Below are 20,480 nucleotides of genomic sequence, written 5' to 3' on the forward strand. Positions count from 1 at the left end.
TTGTAAACAGAACCCAAGGTAAATAGACTGCACAGTTATGGGTCATAAAGATGGACAGGCATAGTGAGGCGGGACAAATTCCAGGAAAGGAGTAAGAGAACAGAGAAATTAGAACTGAAACTTGAAAGAACTTGTTAGTTCAATGAATTCCAAGAAGTAGTCTATATTTTTCTAGGTCCCTGAGAACAGCATAGCCAAAACCTCTTAGAGATGATGAGTATATTGCACTTCTTCCATTTTTATACAAGGGAATGGAAGTAGGCTTTAATTCATCATCATCCCAAAGCAGGACTTGACTTTGCTTCTGATCTTTGGGGCTCTCCTTACTATTACATGTCCCACTGTTGTTGTCATTACTCTCAGTGTTGATATTGGAGAAAAGCATTTCTAAGAGCCTGGAACCTAGCTATTTGTTTTGCGTTCCACTCCTGGGTGTCCACCCCTCCTCACCACCAATAGCCAGAGTCAGCCCCAAGCCAGATGCTCAGACGTGATTCTAGAAAGGAGCTCCTCTTCGATCCCACACCCTGGTCTCATCTGGGGAGCAGTCATACCTCAGTGGCGATAAACTCTTGGAGCTTTATCTGTGGTCTGCAGGCTCAGCCTCAAGTGCTTTAGCCTTTGCAGGCAGGCAGGGAAAGGAAAACTCATATCTCCAGATACAAAGTGGTTATTGGGCCCAATTCATTACCTTCCATATGAGGTAGGCATAAATACCTTACATTTGACAGCTGATGAAAGCTGAGACCAAGAGGGGAAGTGACTTTTCAAGAATGTCCAATAGGGAGTTGGAGAGCTAGAATTGCAATAAGAAAAGCTACCATTTATTGAAAACTATGTGCTGGGCACTGTCTTAAAAGCTTAACATGATGAGTTTCATTTAGTCCTTTGAACACCCCTTGACTTTTTCCAATTCCAAGGTCCACACACCCTGCCCCACCTACTAATCTGTGCTCCTATGACAGATTGTGAGAGTTAGAGGGACAATGCTCTGGGGTGAAACAAGGGGAAGAGATTGCTTTGTGAGTTAGGGAGCACATGCTTGCTTTGTGAGACCTGGAAGGGAAGGTGTTGCTCAGTAGGAGGTGAAGGAGGTTGCCATATGAGAACAGGGCTATGAGCTCCTTCTGTTCACTTGTCCCTTACAACAGAAGACCCTATATCTAATAGCATAGAGGTGCTATTAGATTCTACTTAGTAGTTTTCCTGGTGGTGCCAAGGCCTTAGTTTTCCCACATTCCTTCACATCTCTCCTATTGTCTTGTCCCATATCTTGTCTCTTGATCCTCTGATGCTGGATATCCAGTTTTCCCTTTTTCTTTTCATCTGTTCCTCCCTCTTGCTCTCACTAGCTGTCTTTCTCTGTGTATCTCTCAGCCCTCCCTCATACCAACCCCCAACCCACCTTAACCACCTCTCTGTCTCTATTGTTTTATCTTGTCTCTACTCCCTTCTGTCACTCAGTCTCTGTCTCATCTCCCTCAACAGGGCTGAGCTCCTCTTCCCCAAACTCTTCTTAGTTGTTCTCTCCCATCCCCTCAATCTCTGACAACTTTTGTCCTTTATTTTTGTGCCTGACTGACTCTCTGCCCCTCCTAAATTCTCTCGATGCCTACTCTCAGTTTTCTGAGTCTTTGTATATTCCTCCATGCTCCTTGATCTGTCCTCATTTCTCTCTCTCTTTTTTGTTGTTAACCCCCACCTGAGGATATTTTTCCATTGATTTTTAGAGAGAGTAGAAGGGAGAGGGAGAGACAGAGAAAAACGAGACACATCGATTGGTTGCCTTCTGCACACACCCCGGCCAGTGCCGGGAACCTGTAACCGAGGTACGTGCCCTTGACCAGAATTGAACCCTGGACCCTTCAGCCCGTGGACCTGCCCTCTATCCACTGAGCCAAATTGGCTAGGGTTGTCCTCATTTCTCTTTTGTGTCCTTCTGTCTCTGCCTCTACCTCTGCTTTCTCATTCACTAATATCTCTCTCTCTCCTCCTCCTCCTCCTCCTGCTGCTGCTGCTTCTTCTTCTTCTTCTTCTTCTTCTTCTTCTTCTCTCTCTCTCTCTCTCTCTCTCTCTCTCTCTCTCTCTCTCTCTCTCTCCCCTCTCCTCTTTCTCTGAGCTTAGTCTCTTTCCCTATTCTTCTGTATTTCCCATCATCCTCTTGTCCTCTGTTTTTCTGGAGCAGTCCTCTTCTCCTTGTTCTTATCTCTACCCTCCCTTTTCCGTCTGGCTTTTATCTTTTTCTCTCTTACAGTTTCTGTGCTTCTAACTCCACTACCACGACTGTACATTTGTTGTCTCTCACTTTCCTTCTTTATCTTTCCTAATTTTTATATTCTCCTGACTCTTCCCCTACTCTCCTCTTTTCTCCATTTGAGTCTCTGTTCACTCATTAGTTTACTCCCAAATTCAACAAATATTTATGTGTACTTTGTTTAAATGATCTTCTCTCTGTCCCCTTTCTCTCCTCTGTCTTAGCCTCCATCTCTTTCGTTCACCCATAGACTTGTTCCCCAGGCCCTTTGAGTCTTGCTTTCACCTCCTTCTCGATCTGTATTTTATCTTGTAAAATACAGAAGCAAGTCCAAGAACAGCAAAATACCATTCTTGGGGAACATGGTTTGTAGGGCCTAGGGCCTGCCATTTTGTCCTATTCCCTGAATATACTTAATCTGGTACCTGTGGCAGAAAATCTCTGGGATGAGGCTCAGAAGTTCTGATCAAAGGTATCTTTGTGTATTATCAGGCTGAATCTCCACTGGGCTGAGGTCAATATTTTTAGAAAAATTCTTGGTCTTTAGTTGTGATTCAAAGAGTTAGTGGATTTTCAACTCCCATCCTGGCCACAGTCACACTTCAATGACCCCTCTGCATCACAGAGGGGGTCAGTGGCAAAGTCTGAATCAGAATTCAGGCTTTCTGACCTCCAGTTGGAACTCTTTCCTTCACCTCTTTGCTTAACAGCCAGTTTCCTATTTCTTCCTCTCTGATGCCCTATTGGTACATTTAAACATTGGGGAAATTCTTACCCTGAAAGGACAATAAGGGCAAGCATTGGGTAGGACGCTAAAGACAAAGAATCAAATACAGGAAAGACCCTTGGCTTTTGGCGGGGCCTTCATGATGAGATCTCATCTCTTCCACATCTTCTGCAGGACTTCGGGCTCAAGATGGTGGCAGCAGTCATGTTGCTACAACGCTGTCCTGTGTTTGCCCGGGGTCCCTCGGGCCCCCTGGGCAAGCTGATTAAGACTCACCAGTTCCTTTTTGGTAATGGATGCTGTCCCATCCTGACCACCCAAGGACCAACCTGTTCTCAAATCCACCTTAAGGCAACCAAGGCTGGAGGAGGTAAGAAGAAGCTACTGGAAAATGGGGAGAATGTCTGGGTCCTAGACACAAGGTCCCAAGTCACACAATTCATCTTTGCCTAATGATTGGTAGGGTTTATGTGAAAAGAGTTAAGGCAGAATGAGCTGGCCTAAAATGAGCTGGGATCTGACTTCTGCCAGCATCTCCAAAGAATCTCAGGCTCATGCCCCTCATACTGTACATACTCCAGTCACTCTGAATTACTTAAAATTGCCTAGATCAACTCTATTATCTGAAGCTTCTGTGCCTTCACTCCTCTCAAATGATCCTCTTCCACACTCTTTACCAGTTTATCTCATATTTCTCATGAGACACTTAACTTGGGCATCATCTTTTCTGTCAAGCCTGCCTAGACTTCCAGCCTGTCCAATTCCAATTCTTTGTCATGTGTCCTCCCTGTTCTAGACTTTCTAGGCTTTCTGTACCCTCCCAGCACTATTTATACTGTGTCTTCAGTGAGTGCCATTCCTGCCAGTTTAAGAGCTCTCATCACAGGGATCTAGCATAGGGACCAGACTCATCCATCTCTGTGTCTCTACCATAGTCTGAGATGGCACTTTGGGTTATAGTAGGTTTCAGTAATAATTGCTAAATTGAACTTATGGTTAAAAATGCACTGCCACTTACTCTCTTACCTTTGCATAGACTCTCCATCTTGGGCCAAGAGCCACTGTCCCTTCATGCTGTCAGAACTCCAGGATGGGAAGAGCAAGATTGTGCAGAAGGCAGCCCCAGAAGTCCAGGAGGATGTGAAGACTTTCAAGACAGGTTGGATTCAAGTTCCATCTCATCAACCTCTACTCCTAATACTTGAACTCACTTCACTACAGTCCTGAGCTAGGCTACTCCAAGGGCAGCTAATATACATCCCATTATGGGGAGTCTATTCTTTCTAGGGGAACCATGGTAGGCAATAGCTTAGACTGTGCACTGAAATGCACCCTCCCCAATACACACAAATGCACAGGTTCCTGTAACTTTTAGCCATTAGTCTAAAATACCATTCTTGGGGAACATGGTCTGTAGGGCCTAGGACTGCCATTTTGTCCTATTCCCTGAATATACTTAATCTGGTACATGTGGCCTCAAATTCCTTCTCCCTTTAGAGTTCTGCCTCTTCTCTTCCAAGTGGCTAAATGGATCCCAACAGTCTGGGCTCCCACATTTAAGCAATACCACACTGACAATCTGGATTTGCATGAAAGAATACGTGTTGGAAACAGGTACATACTATCCAAGGTTATGGAGCCCCAGGTCAACCCAAATGGTTCAGATCACTCAAGATAATCACACTTGAGAGATGGTTGCATTGTTGACATCTTTCATAGGCCCTTTGGGTTATAGTAGGTTTCAGTAATAATTGCTGAGATCATTAAGGATAAAAATTTCAAAATCAAATTTTAATGACATTCAGAAAAGAAGAGTAAGATACACTGTGCTTCATCTACCTCCCACATGAAAGACCCAGGGTGGCTTGCCCCAGTTACCTCACCTAAGGGAAAGTTCTAGTGGAGAGAAATGTGATTCACATTATTGAAGGTTTCCTGACACAGGAGGCTCTACTTGGGGAGATAAATAGGTGCTCACTTTTCAGAACATTTTTTTTCTTTCTGCAGAGGGCTTACCTACTTCATAACCTTGAATTAACATATTTTGCTTTGAGTTAAAAATGACTACACATGCTTTCTTTGCCTCCCTTCCCCCGCATCTTCATGGCCTACGTATTCCACATTCCCTTTCAGACCTATCCAGCTCCCTGGCTTCAACCAGCCTGAGGAATCTATTCTATAGTCCCCAGGAACCAGAGCAAATTTCAGAGAAAGTCACATATCTGCTACAGAACAACATGGCTAGTGAATTTGCTGAGATGGAAATAAAGGAGGTAGAAATATGGAAGGAGTGCTGAAAGGGCTTCTAATATAGTAGTGGAAATGGCAAGGAAGCACTTTGAAATCAAAGGGAGTGTGAGTTTAAATTTTAATGCTGGCACTTGATGGATCTGGATCAGTGCGATTTTAATACCTGCTTCAGTGGACATGTCTCTAGCTTGTTATGAGGCCTCATTAAATGTTGTTTCTTCCTATCATTTATTCTCCATGCTTCCCTTAAAAACACCCATCCTTCATAGAGCCTTTTCCCTCTTTTGTATTTGTTTATATTCATTTTCATAATGGAATTTGTTTTATTATCCTAATATAAAAGGAATATGATTCACTGTAAAATATTTTCCAACAGATACAGTAAAGTATAAAGAGAAAAATTTAAAACCAGAGCTCCACAATGCACCATTATTTTTTGCTGTTTTCTTCCAGATATTCTTCTATGACTAAACACACACACACACGCCTCCTACATTCTCCTCCACATATGTTTTTATTAGGAATGTGATCTTATTCTACCCAGAGTTTGTTATTTTGCTTTGTTCACTTAACCATATGTCACGGGCATCATTCCATGTCTCTAAACATGGAGCTGCATAATAATTATTAAGGGCCGAGGCAGCCAGTATCCCAAGAGGCAGCCAGTATCACAAGGGACAGTCAATATCACGAGAAGCAGCCAGTGTCGCGAGAGGCAGCCAGTATGCAAGAGGCAGTCAGTATCGTGAGAAGCAGCATCAGGGGCAGGACAGTCTCAGACAAGCATCTATTTCCGTGATAGGTAATAATAATGAGGGGGAAGCACACACACAAAAAGGGTCAAAGTATATTCTGTAGCATGAATGCAGTATCATTCAGTTAATCAAGCACCTATATTTCAGGTTATTGTTTCCACTTTGTTGTGCGAATTCTTTTAATTTATACTGTATGTTGATGTTCCATTCATATAAATGTACCCAGATATAATTTGTAGTATTATCTTAGACTTAGTATGAATACGTATACTTGAGATAATTTATCTACTCTATTGGGTTGCTTCTAATTTTTCCTATTACAAACAGTGGTACAACAAACATCATTGAATGTATCTCTTCATACACATAGGTAAGTGTTTCTCTAGGATAGACACTAAGAGTTAGAAATTCTTGGGGTGTAAGGGTGTGTACATTTTCAGTATTAATAAATATTGCCTATTAGCCCTTCAAAGTGATGCACCAGTCATCACAGAAAGTATCCACATTCTCACACCCTCTCCAGCACTTGATATTATCAAACTTGTAAATCTTTATCAACTTGATAGTGGAAATATGTTTTTGCAGTTTATTTTTCCCTGATGAAGCATCTTTTTCTACATTTATTGAATTCTCTGTCTATATTCTACTAGACTGAACATTGTTCATAGTAATGTTTCAATGTATAAAAAGAAATTCTGGATATCAATAATTTTTGTCAAACGTGCTACAAAGTTTTTGAAGGTATGTCAGTCTGTGCATTTAATAAACTTTTTTATATATACTTTTATTGATTTCAGAGAGGAAGGGAGAGGGAGAGAGAGATAGAAACATCAATGATGAGAGAGAATCATCGATTGGCTGCCTCCTGCATGCCCCACACTGGGGATCAAGCCCGAAACCTGTGCATGTGCCCTGACTTGGAATCAAACATTGACCTCCTGGTTCATAGATGGATGCTCAACCACTGAGCCATGGGCACATTTTTAAAACTTTTTTTTTAAAATATATTTTATTGATATTTCACAGAAAGGAAGGGAGAGGGATAGAAAGCTAGAAACATCGATGAGAGAGAAACATCGATCAGCTGCCTCCTGCACACCTCCCACTGAGGATGTGCCCGCAGCCAAGGTACATGCCCTTGACCGGAATCGAACCCGGGACCTTTCAGTCCGCAGGCCGACGCTCTATCCATTGAGCCAAACCGGTTTCGGCTTTTTAAAACTTTTGATACATATTTCTAAACATCCTTGCAGCAAAAATGTTATCAGGGTACACACCCCTACATCATGAATTACCATTGGCAACAATCATGATTTCTGTCTCATGTATAGAGCTCTAGAGTTTAACAAGGCCTTTGGCATATGTTATTTCAATTTATTCTGAAAATAGGATTGCCCCATTGTGTATTGGTAGTGGTCACTTACTGGTAGGCCACTTACTTGCTGTATGACCTTGATCAAGTTACCTAACCTCTTTGTGCCTTGGTTTCCTCATTTGTAAAATGAAGATACTATTAGAACTTTCCACATGGAGTTGTTGTGAAAAATAAATAAAATAATAGTTATAAAGTTCATAAGGCAGAACATTACAAATAATAGTCAGTCATTAAATATTGGCTATAATAATATAATCAAATAGTTATTATTATTACCACTACTACTATTACTTTACTCATAATAATATGTGCCAGGTATTTCTTTAGGTGTGTTACATTCTGTGTGTAATCAGATGATCCCAATTCTTCAAGAAGGTATTATTAGCCTCATTCTACACATGAAGAAATTGAAACTAAGGGAGAGAATTCATGACTTTCTCAAGGTCACATAAGTAGAAAGTGGCAAAGTAATTACTTGAAACTAGATCTGTCAATATTCTTTCCACTGATACTGGAAATAGTGATTCCAGTGAGGCTTCTACACTAACCACAGGGGTAGAAAGCCTGAGTGAATGTATGAATAAATTACTGAGTGAATGAGTAAGCAAAAGAATGGTTGAATGAAGTAGTAGAGGGTTAATGTGGCCCAGTAAGTTAATGACTGATCAAACAAATGAATAAATGGAAAGAAAACTAGAGAAGGCAAGATGAACTGTATAAATAAAATGCGGACTTGCCAGGAAGTGATTTTAAAAGAATTCTTTTCATCCCCATCTCTACTCCTGCAGGAAACCATGTCTTTGGTTATGACCAGTTTTTCAAGGACAAGATCATGGAGAAGAAACGGGACCACACCTATCGTGTGTTCAAGACTGTGAACCGCTGGGCTGATGCATACCCCTTTGCCCAACACTTCTCTGAAGAATCTGTGCCCTCAAAGGATGTGTCTGTCTGGTGCAGTAATGACTACCTGGGCATGAGCCGGCACCCTCGGGTCTTGCAAGCTACACAGTGAGTAGTAGGGTCTGGGCCATGAGCTGTGGGGACAATCCAGAGAAGAGCCAAAGCCACACATGGAAGGAAAAGGCAGAGCTGGAAGTCGAAACCTGGGTTCCACCCACCACCTCTGTTGTACAAGGACCTCCAGCATATTTAATCCTCAGATAGGAACTAAATCAGTCAACAAACCATGTTTTGTAAACCCTTGAGTATACAGTGCTATTGAGGAGAGGATGGAAGAACAAGCAAGCCCACTCTCCATTCTGGCTGCAGAATGAGTACTGACAGAGATGGTGTAGGACCTCCTCTAGAAAGTCTTCCAAGCTGCTCAAGCTCAACCTAGATTCTCCCTCCATCCCTGAGTGCCTTCAGTCTGAGAAGGAGGTTCCAAGTCTTTCCACCATCCCCATCCTGCCCTCTACTTAGTCACTTAGGTCACAGCTCACACAGGATCACTGTCATCATTGACCCCCATCAATAGGTGGAACACATGAGAAACCTACCCAGTTCCTCAGTGTCTGTCAAGGGTTTCTTCTCCTTGTCTCCCCTCTGTTTTTTCCTGACTAGGGAGACCCTGCAGCGTCATGGAGTTGGAGCTGGTGGCACCCGCAACATCTCCGGTACCAGTAAGTTTCACGTGGAGCTAGAGCAGGAGCTGGCTGAGCTACACCAGAAGGACTCAGCCCTGCTCTTCTCTTCCTGCTTTGTGGCCAATGACTCTACTCTCTTCACCTTGGCCAAGATCCTTCCAGGTAAGCCTAAGGCCTAAGCTTTATACAGCATACAGTCTGTTTTCATTACTCTTTCCCTCTATTCTGTGTTCACTTGCTCGCATTGCCCTTCGCATATCCTCAACGCTGGATGACTACAGTCCTCTCCTTTCTTCTCTTCCATACATAGGCTGAAGATCACTACTAAGGAACATTGCCCAACTTCACAGAAGAGTAACACAATAAATTTGTCACCCCCAACTCAACTAGGCTCTTAATACTCATAAACAATACTTTTATGTCCCCACATCCAATTTTTAAAACTTTCTTCCCTCATCTAAAACCTGTGACTATCTCCTCCTTCACTGTTAACCAATTACCTCACATTTTACATCACATGCACGCACGCAAATCACCAGACAGGGACTCCTTTAACTTACAGCCACCAAACCTACACATTTTTCTAATTGTTCATTGATTCTTCTTTCATTCTTCCCTTTTACAATTTGAAAGTGCATCTCTTCTTTTGCCTAAAGCCAATCCCTTCCCTTGTACACTGGATCCCATCTGGATCCCACCTTCCCACTCTCTAGTCAATAACATCCCACCTTCCCTCTCTCCCACTCTTTAGCCAATAATATCCTCAACTCATCTGCCTGTCATCTTTCCATCACAGCCCCAACCCGGGATGGATATAACTCTCCACCTTCTCTCTCAATCCTGGGCTTATATAATTGCTCAGGCGGAAGCCACTAAAAATTTATGGTTCCCAACTTCTATCAGCTTGTCTATGCTCTCTGGCAATCCTGTTTCCATGGTCAGTTCTCCAAGTCTCCAGGGTAGCTTTGCCAATTCCCATTCTCCTCAGCCCTCCTAGACCTATACCTCACTCTCACCCACATGAGCATCCTCACATGTCTTTCCCTCTGTGTCCCATTCCCCTATACTTCCTCAGGAACTTTGATCTATAAGTTTCCTCTCCCCTGTATCTTCAGCCTCTCTCTTTCTTTAATCTATTGAAGTCTTTTGCATCTTACAAAAAACATTTCCCCTCATTATGCTCAAGCTATTGCCCTATCTCTCTCCTTATAACTGGCAAACTGCTTGACAGAAGTCTTCATACTTGCTAGCTACTTCCTCACTTCCTGCTGATTCTTTGGCACACTATAAACATCACCACTGCTTCTCTGAAACTTATTCTGAGGTCACACATAACCCCAACTAAATCCAATATCCTTGGAAATTTTTTCAGTGAACCCCCTCCTCAACCATTACAATTCAACTTCTTTCCATTTCCACTGCAACCATCTTAGCCGACCAATATAATTTCTTTTTTAAAAAACATATTTTTATTGATTTTAGAGAGGAAGGGAGAGGAAGAGAGAGATAGAAACATCAATGATGAGAGGGCATCATTGATTGGCTGCCTCCTGTATGTTGGACCGAGCCCACAACCCAGGCATGTGCCCTTGACCGGACTCAAACCTGGAACCTTTGGGTCCGCAGGCTGAGGCTTTATCCACTGAGCCAAACCGGTTAGGGCCAATATAATTTATTGATTTCACATTTGCCCTCCTGCGATCTATTCTTCACATCAGGCAGAATGATATTTTTTAAATGCATACATATTTTTGTTACTCCCCTGCTCAAAACCCTTTAATATGTCCTCATTGCCCTTAGGACCAATTCCAAATTCTTTTTTAAAAATATTTTTTCATTGATTTCAGAGTGGAAGGGAGAATGAGAGATAGAAACATCAATGATGAGAGAGAATCATCGATTGGCTGCCTCTTGCACACTCCACACTGGGTATCAAGCCCACAACTTGGGCATGTGCCCTGACCGGGAATCAAACCATGACCTCCTGGTTCATAGGTTGATGTTCAGCTGCTGAGCCACACTGGCCAGGCCCAATTCCAAATTCTTTATCATGGCTTCTAAAGCTCCAAATAATCTGGCCTCTACCTACCTCTTACGCCTCATCTTTTGATACCTCCTTTTTTTCATTCTTTCATTTAGCAATATATTCACTCATATATTTATTCACTCACATATATTAGTTATGTTTATTCATCCATTTATTCAAGAAGTGCTTATTTATTAACTACTGTGTACCAGAAAGAGAAAGATAAAAAGATGTGGTTCCTTATCAATTGTCGGGGAAATCTGATGAAAACTCGCCCCTGTGCACAAAGATGCACGTTCAAAAATGTTCACTGCAAATTTGATTCGAAAAGTGAAAATTTGGAAATTCTAAAATGTCTACTGGTGTGGGAGTGGTGAAGTGGGTTATGGTGCACCCATTACTCATGATAGATGCAATTGTAAAAACAAGGTAGCCTTGTATTTACTGATATGGAGACCACCAAGATATACAGACCTGTTGCCAAGTAAAAAGAAAGAAGTCACTGAACAATGGAAATTGTCCATTTAGATCGCCACAGACGTAAGTGAAAATGCACAATTTTGTAAACTGAGACAAAGGTAACTTTCTGAAAGGACCATGTGGGAACGTAACAGTGTTTCCCTCTTGCACACATGGAGTCAGGGTCCTCTCCACTTTCCACTCTATTTCCATGTTGATAGAATTGTTTATAACTAGGGTGAATTTCCTTGTTCCCTATGTAATTAAAAGAAAATAATAAATGCTGCTTTAAAAAAAAAAAAGATGTGGTTCCTGCTCTTAAGTAACTTCCAGTCTACTACTTGTCCTTCATGGTAGGTTCACCAGAAAGTCATGCAGGGTCTTCAGTGGGCGGAAAGGGTTGGCCCTCTGTCCCTGCCAGATCGTTCCTGAGGATAAAGTAGGAATACTGGGACAGAAACTTAAGAATTATGCATCTGGTTCCTCAGGGTGCGAGATTTACTCAGATGCAGGCAATCATGCTTCAATGATCCAAGGTATCCGCAACAGTGGAGCAGCCAAGTTTGTCTTCAGGCACAATGACCCTGACCACCTGGAGAAACTTCTAAAGAAGTCCAACCCTGAGACACCCAAAATTGTGGCCTTTGAGACTGTTCACTCCATGGATGGTATGTATATGTGTGAGTGTATGTTTACTAACATTGGTCTCACAGAAACCATGATAATAATGATAACAGCTAACATTTACAGAGTGCTTATTACATGCCAAGCAAAATTATTAGCATTTTATGTATATTAATGTACTTAATCTTCACAATTCTATGGGGTAGGTGCTATTATTCTATTCATTTACGTGAGGAAAGTGAGACACAAAACTAGTGAAGTAACTTGCCTAAGATCACACAACCAGGAAATGCCAAAAGATTGAGGCAGCTATTATAGTGATCTTACAGATTAAGAAATGAAAATTCATAGGCAGCTTCCAATTTATCCTGATTCTAATATGATTCTAATTCCTTCATACAAGGGCTCCCTCCGTGATAAATTATGTATAAATCAATGATATCCATGTCTGGTTTCTGCAATAGAAAATTTTACAAATTATTGCCTGAAGATTGTCTTCAAGGTTCAGAATGAAGCATTGGAGTCAAAACAGGTTTTGAAATCAGACAGATCTGTGTTCAAATTCCAGGAACTTACTGGCTCTATGACCTTGGATAACTCTAACTCTCTGAGCCTAAGTTTCCCCAAGGTAAAATATCTAGTTGTAAGAATTAGAGACAATGAAAGTCATCCCAATTATTATGATCTAAGTAGAAAAAATGACCTTTTCCCTCCTGCCTCTTCCTCCCCAACTGAAACAATGCTCAAATCATTTTATTGCTGCCCCCTTTGAGCAGAAATCATGTATTTTAGACATCGGCTTCTGGATTTATTGAAGGGAAGAGGCCCTCACTTCATTTCAATTTGTCACTTTTCCAACTAAAACAAAGAAGAGTTCCTGATATAGCGAACATACATGCCATCAGCATCATGTAATGGTAATACACAGGCCGTGAAACCAGACTATTCATTTTGAAAACTCAGCATGACAAGTTACTTAACTTGAGCAAGTTTCTTAATTGCTATGTCTCAGTTGCCTTATTTGAAAAATAGAGGTGATAATAATAGAGTAGCTGTGAGAATTAAACGAGTTGACATATGTACAGAACTTATTGTGCCCACTCCCACATTTCTACAACTAGCAATAAAGTAAAACCATCCTATGATTATATTCCTACTACTGAGACTAATCTCATTCATGATTTCTCTGGTGGAAACCATGTTAGGACCATCCTACTTCCTTACATTCGCAAGTGAATGGTTCCTTTTTAAATTTGTTTTTAAATCCTCACCCTGGGACATTTTTCCATTGACTTTTAGAGAGAGTAGGAGGAAGAGAGGAGAAGGAGGGAGAGAGAAACTGACATGAGACAGAGACATCGATTGGTTGCCCTCCAACAGGAGCCCTGACCAGGGTGGGGATGAATCTGCAACCGAGGTACATGCCCTTGACCGGGAATTGAACCCGGGACCTTTTGGTCCGTGGGCCAACGCTCTGACCACTGAGAAAAACCAACCAAGGCTGCTTCCTTATTTTTTGATGGAAACTCTGCCTAAATTATCGTAGGGCAGAATTTCTCTCATTGAAATGGTGCTTGAGCTATCACACTGCCCCATTTGTCTTGGGCTCCATCTCCTGTGGTTGTTCCCACCAGTTGCTCACATTCTTTAATCCTGGCCTGGAGTCCCTGTTTCCCCGTGAACAAGTTTCTTCTGTATTTTGATTCTCTGCACCTGAGTAGTTTCCAGGGATTGTGAAGGTGTGGATTCTTGTATATGCAGAGTCTGCATATGGGATTCATAGCCACTGGAAACCTTATAAAAACTATAAGCATATAAGATGTCTACAATAACCTAGAAAAAAAAAGGTAATATGTATGGAAATTAAGAGGAAACTACAGATCACTTCTAATTCACCTTCAGTTCAATAGATTGAGATTAAGCCTGTGGGGGGGGGGTGCCCTCATATAACATTGACAGAGATGAGAAATACGCTGTCATGGAGACACAGGGAATACAAAGAGACAGAGGCACCATAAAAACAACAACAACAACACACACACACACACACACACACACACACACACACAGAAAAGGACACAAAGGTACAGAGAAAGAAAGTCCAAAGCAGAGAGATAGAGAGGTAGACAGAAAGGGACACAATGAGGAAGTGAAGGAGGGAGGGAGAGAAGCAGAGACACAGAGAGGAAAGAATGGGAGGGGAGAGAGAAAAATATGGCAGAACCTAAAAATAGAGATATAGAAACAAAGATGGAAATGCCACAAAAAGAGAGATAGTGACAGAAAGCCAGACAGATAAAAATAGGGAGGACCAGTGAAGGATAAATATATTGCCAGGGCTGCCAACAGCACCTGGCTGAGGGGATGAGTGGTATCTGAAATCAGAATGGCATTAACCTGGAGCAAAATGTGACTTTTTTCAATTTATTTAAACAAAGGTATCACACAGGCTAGTGCCAATCCTAAATGGAAATAAACAGATTGGGGGTGGGGAGGAAGGAAGCATAGAGAGGCTGGAAAATGACATAAATAAGAGAACATATATTGGCAAAATGAAGTAAAAATAGGAAAGAGAGGCAAGCCTTGATCATAGCCTGGAAAACACACACACACACACACACACACACACACACACACACACACACACACACACACACACAGAGGGGAAGGAGACGCTCAGCCGGCATGGCTCAGTGTTTGAGCATCGACCTATGAACCAGGAGGTCACAGTGCAATTCCCATGCCCGGGTTTCAGGCTCGATCCTTAGCTGGGGTGTGCAAGAGGCAGCTGATCAATGATTCTCTCTCAGCATTGAATCATTGATATTTATCTCTCGCTCTCCCTCTCTGAAATAAATTAAAAAAATATTTTTAAAAGAGGGGTAGGGGAGGGAGAAGGGAAGGCAGAGGGAGAGGGAGAAAGAACACGCACGAGCTTGGGCAGGAGTGAGGTGAAGACAGTCATTGCATACAGAGAGGTCTGAAATAGTCCTAAAGTAGTTGTGGGTCCCAATTCCACACTGGAGATGGAGTTGGGGAAGGGTTATGATCTACCTCTATTCCTTGGCTTTGCTCAGGTGCCATCTGTCCCCTCGAGGAGTTGTGTGATGTGGCCCACCAGTATGGAGCTCTGACCTTTGTGGATGAGGTTCATGCTGTAGGACTGTATGGTTCCCGGGGCGCTGGGATTGGGGAGCGTGATGGAATTATGCACAAGATTGACATCATTTCTGGAACTCTTGGTGAGTGAGTGCCTTGGACTTCCCTGACGTATAATCCAGAAAGGAGGCCCCTGTAAGATCCTTTTCTCCCTACCCAAAGTTGCAGAAGCTATTTGTGTAGAATTCACAGCCCTAGACTGTGGAACTCCTGGATTCCCTCCTTCCACTCCCTCCTCACTACAGAGTTGCTAAAAAAAAAATCTGGGTGTTTTTTTTTTAGAAGACCCCTGAGCTGAGCCAAATAGCCAGGTTCCGCTCAGTAAGTGGAGAGTTGTAGTTCTAATCTTGTTTCCCATCCCAGCTCCAAGCTTCATCTGAGCTCCACCTTTGGGCCTAAACAGCTCAAGATCCCCACCCACCTCCTGCCTATCTAGTCATTGCATATGGCAGGCCTTGAAAGTCCTATCTCAAAGCAGCAGAATTATTAGCTCTTGCTGATAATAATTCTCCTGTCACGGGCAGGAAAAATGAGCAGAGGTCTGGGAAGAGAGTCTGGAGCTCCAGCTTCTGCTGCACCTCCTTGTGTTACCTGGGGTTTGATCCTATTCTTTGGAGGAATGAAAATGGGGTCTGTGCATATCTTCCTCCTCCCTGTCTCCAGGCAAGGCCTTTGGCTGTGTGGGCGGCTACATCGCTGGCACCCGTGACTTGGTGGACATGGTGCGCTCCTACGCTGCCGGCTTCATCTTCACCACTTCACTGCCTCCCATGGTGCTTTCTGGGGCTCTGGAATCTGTGCGGCTCCTCAAGGGAGAGGAGGGCCAAGCACTGAGGCGGGCCCACCAGCGCAATGTCAAGCACATGCGCCAGCTACTAATGGACAGGGGCCTTCCTGTTATCCCCTGTCCCAGCCACATCATTCCCATCCGGGTGAGAGCCCCATGCTTCCCATCACCCTCTCCTCCTCTCTCTTCTGGGAGCCTTCCCACACCCAGCAAACTGACACCTGCTCCTGTCTCCTGTCATCAACTCTTTGCTTTCCTGTTAACCATTTTTGAAAAGTTATCAGTCATTCTGGATTAACCAGTCTTTTGTTTTTTTCTTTACTTACTTTCTTTTCTTTTTTTTTTTTCATTAGCCATCCTTATTAGACTGTTCTGACCCTCACAATATTGAGTCTATGACCTATGTATAATTCAGTGTTTTTCGGACTGTGCATAAAGAATTAGTGGGCCATAACATCACCTTAATAGGTTATGATGAGAATCTTTCTTGAACATCCAGCTTCTTAAAGAGACCGCCTCTTAAGGAGCCTATAAACTATGCATGATGAAAATGCTTGTATTTTATTAAGGAATGGCCATTGTCTTAACTCACCACATCTATGGTATCGTGACTATAAATATAGTTGCTTACAAAAAAATAACAACGAAGAACATGTACATCACATATAGTAAGGGTTTCATTTTATGGGAAATTTGTTTCAGTTTTGCATATGACTATATGCACATGTATGTACATATGTGTATGTGTGTAGCATGATCATGAAATATATATTTTTTTATTGAGAATTGAAGTCAGAAAATATAAAATCAAAAGCCATGGGACTATCTGCTATTTTTGTTTGTTTTGTTTTATTTATTTATTTTTCTAGCTGCTATTTTGGATCCTCAACTATGTTTGAGTGTTTACTGCCTTTACAAATTAACTGCGACTTCTTTATTATTATTTTTTATCATTTACAAAGTTATAGATGTCTCCCCCTTCTTCCCCTTTGCCCCCCTCCACCCAGCCCCTATCCCACCCTAGGCCTTTACCACACTATTATCTGTGTCCATAGACTATACATATATGTATATATGTTCTTCTTTCTTAAATAACATGCACTTGTATGTCGGTAAGTAGGGGAGCAGGGAGGATACTTTTTGTGACTGTTGAAAGAAATAGTCATTGCTCCTTGGACCAACCCAACATTCTCTTGAAATATTGCTTTTGTAAATAACTGTTGTTGTTTTTTAATTAACCCAGTGGCAGCATCCCAGATGGGGGGTGCTTAAGGGATTTTCCTTCTTATCCAGAACCACCCAAATTAAATACTAGCTAAGTAAAACCTGCTTGCTTGCTCTGCACACAGCTTCAAGACAAGGTTCCTAGCAGCACCTCCACCCCACTCCTTAAAATTTGATTGGTGCCTCTGAGTAACTCCTCGATAGAGATATTCTGAAGCTGCCACTGATTAAGGCCCTTATGAAAAAAATATGTTTAGAAATTCAGTGTTGTTCCTTCATCTGGTTCCCTCTACCTGCGATAGCGGGACAAGGGTGATAGATATTGACAGGCTTTTCTCCTGAGCCCAGGTGGGTGATGCAGCGCTGAACAGCAAGATCTGCGATCTCCTGCTCTCCAAGCATAGCATCTATGTGCAGGCCATCAACTACCCAACTGTCCCCCGGGGTGAGGAGCTGCTGCGCCTGGCACCCTCCCCCCATCACAGCCCTCAGATGATGGAAGACTTTGTGGGTAAGTCCTCAACATGGTTGCCTATAGCACTTTCCCTCCTTTCAGCCCCAGGATCTGAAGAAGTTGAGTGAATGGATGCCATTCATTTTAAAAATATATTTCTGAAACATCTATTGTGTGCCAGACTCTACACTAGGGCCATAAATGGATTAAAAACACACACACACAACAGTCCCTAGACTTGTAGGGCTCCAGTTTGGTTGAGGAGGCCATAGCAGATACAAACAATGACTTCAAGGGGTGAAAGTTCAACAAAGACAGTACATGTGGAAGGTGTGGGAGCAGAAAGGAGGGGCCTGACCCAACATATGGGATTCAAGACAGGCTTCCTAGTGGAGATGACACCTGAACTGAGTCTTTCAAGGTGAATGGTATTGAACCAAGAGAATAAAGAGGGTGTGGAGGGGTACTCCTAGCAGAGGGAAGAACTTAAAGGCAAGGAGGAGAGGGTAAGAAGCAGCCTTGGATATATCAAGAATAAGAAGGTGCCCAGCCGGTGTGGCTCAGTGGTTGAGTGTCGACCTATGAACCAGGTCACAGTTCAATTCCCGGTCACGGCACATGCCTAGGTTGCAGGCTTGATCCCCGGGGGGGGGGGGGGGGGCGGCATGCAGGAGGCAGCCAATCAATGATTCTCTCTCATCATGGATGTTTCTATCTCTCCCTCTCCCTTCTTCTTTGAAATCAATAAAAAATATTTTTAAAAAATAATAAGCAGGTGTTAGAGGAATGCAGGATAGTAGGAATGGTGTGGGGGAGGGGAGTGTCAAAAAGACAATACAAAACAAGGGCTGGATTGAGAGATTTATAGTGCTAACTGAATAGCTTGGTTTTTATCCTGAAAGTTGGCAGTTTAGTCAATTCACCTAAAATTTATTGTATTCCTTTAGGGTGCAGTTTTTAGCATGGGGCCTGACATTGGAGATATTGAAAGGCAACTGAAGATACAAGTCTAGAATTCAGGAGGGTGGTCTGGGATGGGGATGAAAATTTGAGAATCATCAGCATAAAGATGGTGTTTAAATCCATGAGACTGTATGAGATCACCAAAGGAATGGTCATTTAAAAAGCCATGGACAGCCCTAGCCAGTTTGGCTCAGTGGATAGAGCATTGGCCTGTGGACTGAAGAGTCGTGGATGAGATTCTGGTCAAGGGCATGTACCTCAGTTGCAGGCTCAATCCCCAGCCCTGGTTGGGTGGCAACCAGTCGATGTCTCTCACATCGCTGTTTCTCTCTCTCTGTCTGTCTCCTCACCCATCTTCCACTCTCTAAAAATCAATGGAAAAGGATTATTTTTTTTAAAAAAACAAGCCATGGACAGAGCCCTGGCACACACCTGAGGCATTTCTGAAAGTGAGGTCAGGTTCTCTCCTCTGGGTTTCCACCCCCTCCAGGAACACTCCCCACCCCAGGTTCCCGTGTCACAACAGTGACACTGTGTGGTTACTGTCAGTGTCATTTTTCTCTCCAGGCTAGGTGTTTCAAAGTAGATGGTTTCACTTCTTGGGCCATAGCATGTCCTGTACCAGGCCAGTACAGCTATAAATTGTGTCAAATTAGGAGCTTGCCAATCTTTTATACATCACAGCACCCATTCACAAATGGCAACGTTCATCACACACACTGGAGCAAACAAGAATCTACTTCTAGTTCCAAGACATCTTGAAGGGTTGAAGGGAATCTACATCTTGGCACAGCTATACTGTGACACAAGGATTAAGAAAACCTAGTCTAACCAATTCTTTCCCTCCTCTCCTCTCACCATCTTCAGAGAAGCTGCTGGTGGCCTGGACTGAGGTGGGGCTGCCCCTCCAGGACGTGTCTGTGGCTTCCTGCAATTTCTGTCGCCGTCCTGTGCACTTCGAGCTCATGAGTGAGTGGGAACGCTCCTACTTTGGAAACATGGGTCCCCAGTATGTCACCACCTATGCATGAGAAGCCAGCTGACTTGGATCCCCAGCCACCTGCACTTCACTTGGGGCTGGGCCTCTTCCTTTGCTTTGTTGTGTGCCTTCAGCTGACTTGAGTTGAAAACAAATAAAGAGCAAATTGCAGCATTTGTTGCCCTCTGTTGGACAGAGAACAAACGACTGCACTAAACCCGACTCCCTAAGGACAAGTGGCAGGGCCATCAGTAAACCACAGATCACTTGTAGATCCGACCACCCCATTTTACTGGTAGGGAAACTGAAATCCAGAAAGAAGGAGACTATACAGTAAGTTGGACAAAAGCGGAGACACTTGGCAGGTTTATTTGAAACTAGAGGCCCAGTGCGCGAATTCGTGCACGGGTGGGGTCCTGCTGGCCACCCCAATTGGGGCCAATGGGGCCAGGCTGGGCCGGGGGGAGGGGCCACAGGTGGTTGGCCAGCTGGCCCCGGCCCCTGGTCAAACTTCAGGTTGAGGGGACAATTTGCATATTAGCCTTTTATTATATAGGATGGCTCTCACCCAATAGTTTCAACAAAAATCCTGGGATTGACTCTTCACTGGTAGGCCTGGACACCTGAGCCTCGGATAGCCCCTGAAGCCAGGAGGTAGAGTCGGCTCAAACCAATCTGCCTAGAGGAGAAGAGTAGTTCCCCAAAACTTTGGAGTTATTTTCCAGCAGAAGGAATGGATGTCCTCCTCAATCCATTATCCTTGCCTTCCCACACCTTATAGAACAGGATTACCAGCCCCAAGAGGCTTGACTATAGAAAGCAACTTATTCAAGGCAATGCTCCCAACCTTCCCAG

At 43.1% G+C, this 20,480-nt stretch overlaps 1 protein-coding gene across 4 annotated transcripts in view; it reads left to right on the top strand.

Annotated features, from left to right (window-relative positions):
- The window catches only part of ALAS2 (5'-aminolevulinate synthase 2), a 114,505-nt gene extending 94,660 nt beyond the window's left edge, over positions 1-19,845 (top strand). Inside the window, exons 2-10 of one of the 4 annotated variants that reach the window (XM_080652137.1) lie at positions 3,156-3,351; positions 4,018-4,140; positions 8,150-8,372; positions 8,928-9,112; positions 11,924-12,103; positions 15,137-15,301; positions 15,882-16,150; positions 17,578-17,740; positions 19,514-19,801. In XM_080652137.1, the coding sequence (XP_080508263.1) occupies positions 3,171-3,351; positions 4,018-4,140; positions 8,150-8,372; positions 8,928-9,112; positions 11,924-12,103; positions 15,137-15,301; positions 15,882-16,150; positions 17,578-17,740; positions 19,514-19,677 (1,653 nt within the window). In that variant the 5' untranslated portion in view covers positions 3,156-3,170 and the 3' untranslated portion in view covers positions 19,678-19,801. Of the gene's footprint in view, positions 1-3,155; positions 3,352-4,017; positions 4,141-8,149; positions 8,373-8,927; positions 9,113-11,923; positions 12,104-15,136; positions 15,302-15,881; positions 16,151-17,577; positions 17,741-19,513 lie in introns of all 4 variants that reach the window. The other 3 variants (XM_080652136.1, XM_080652138.1, XM_080652139.1) reach the window with 3 other exon arrangements.
- Positions 19,846-20,480: the final 635 nt, after the last annotated feature.

Source organism: Plecotus auritus (genome assembly GCF_963455305.1).
Source record: "Plecotus auritus genome assembly, chromosome: X".
NCBI lineage: Eukaryota > Metazoa > Chordata > Mammalia > Chiroptera > Vespertilionidae > Plecotus > Plecotus auritus.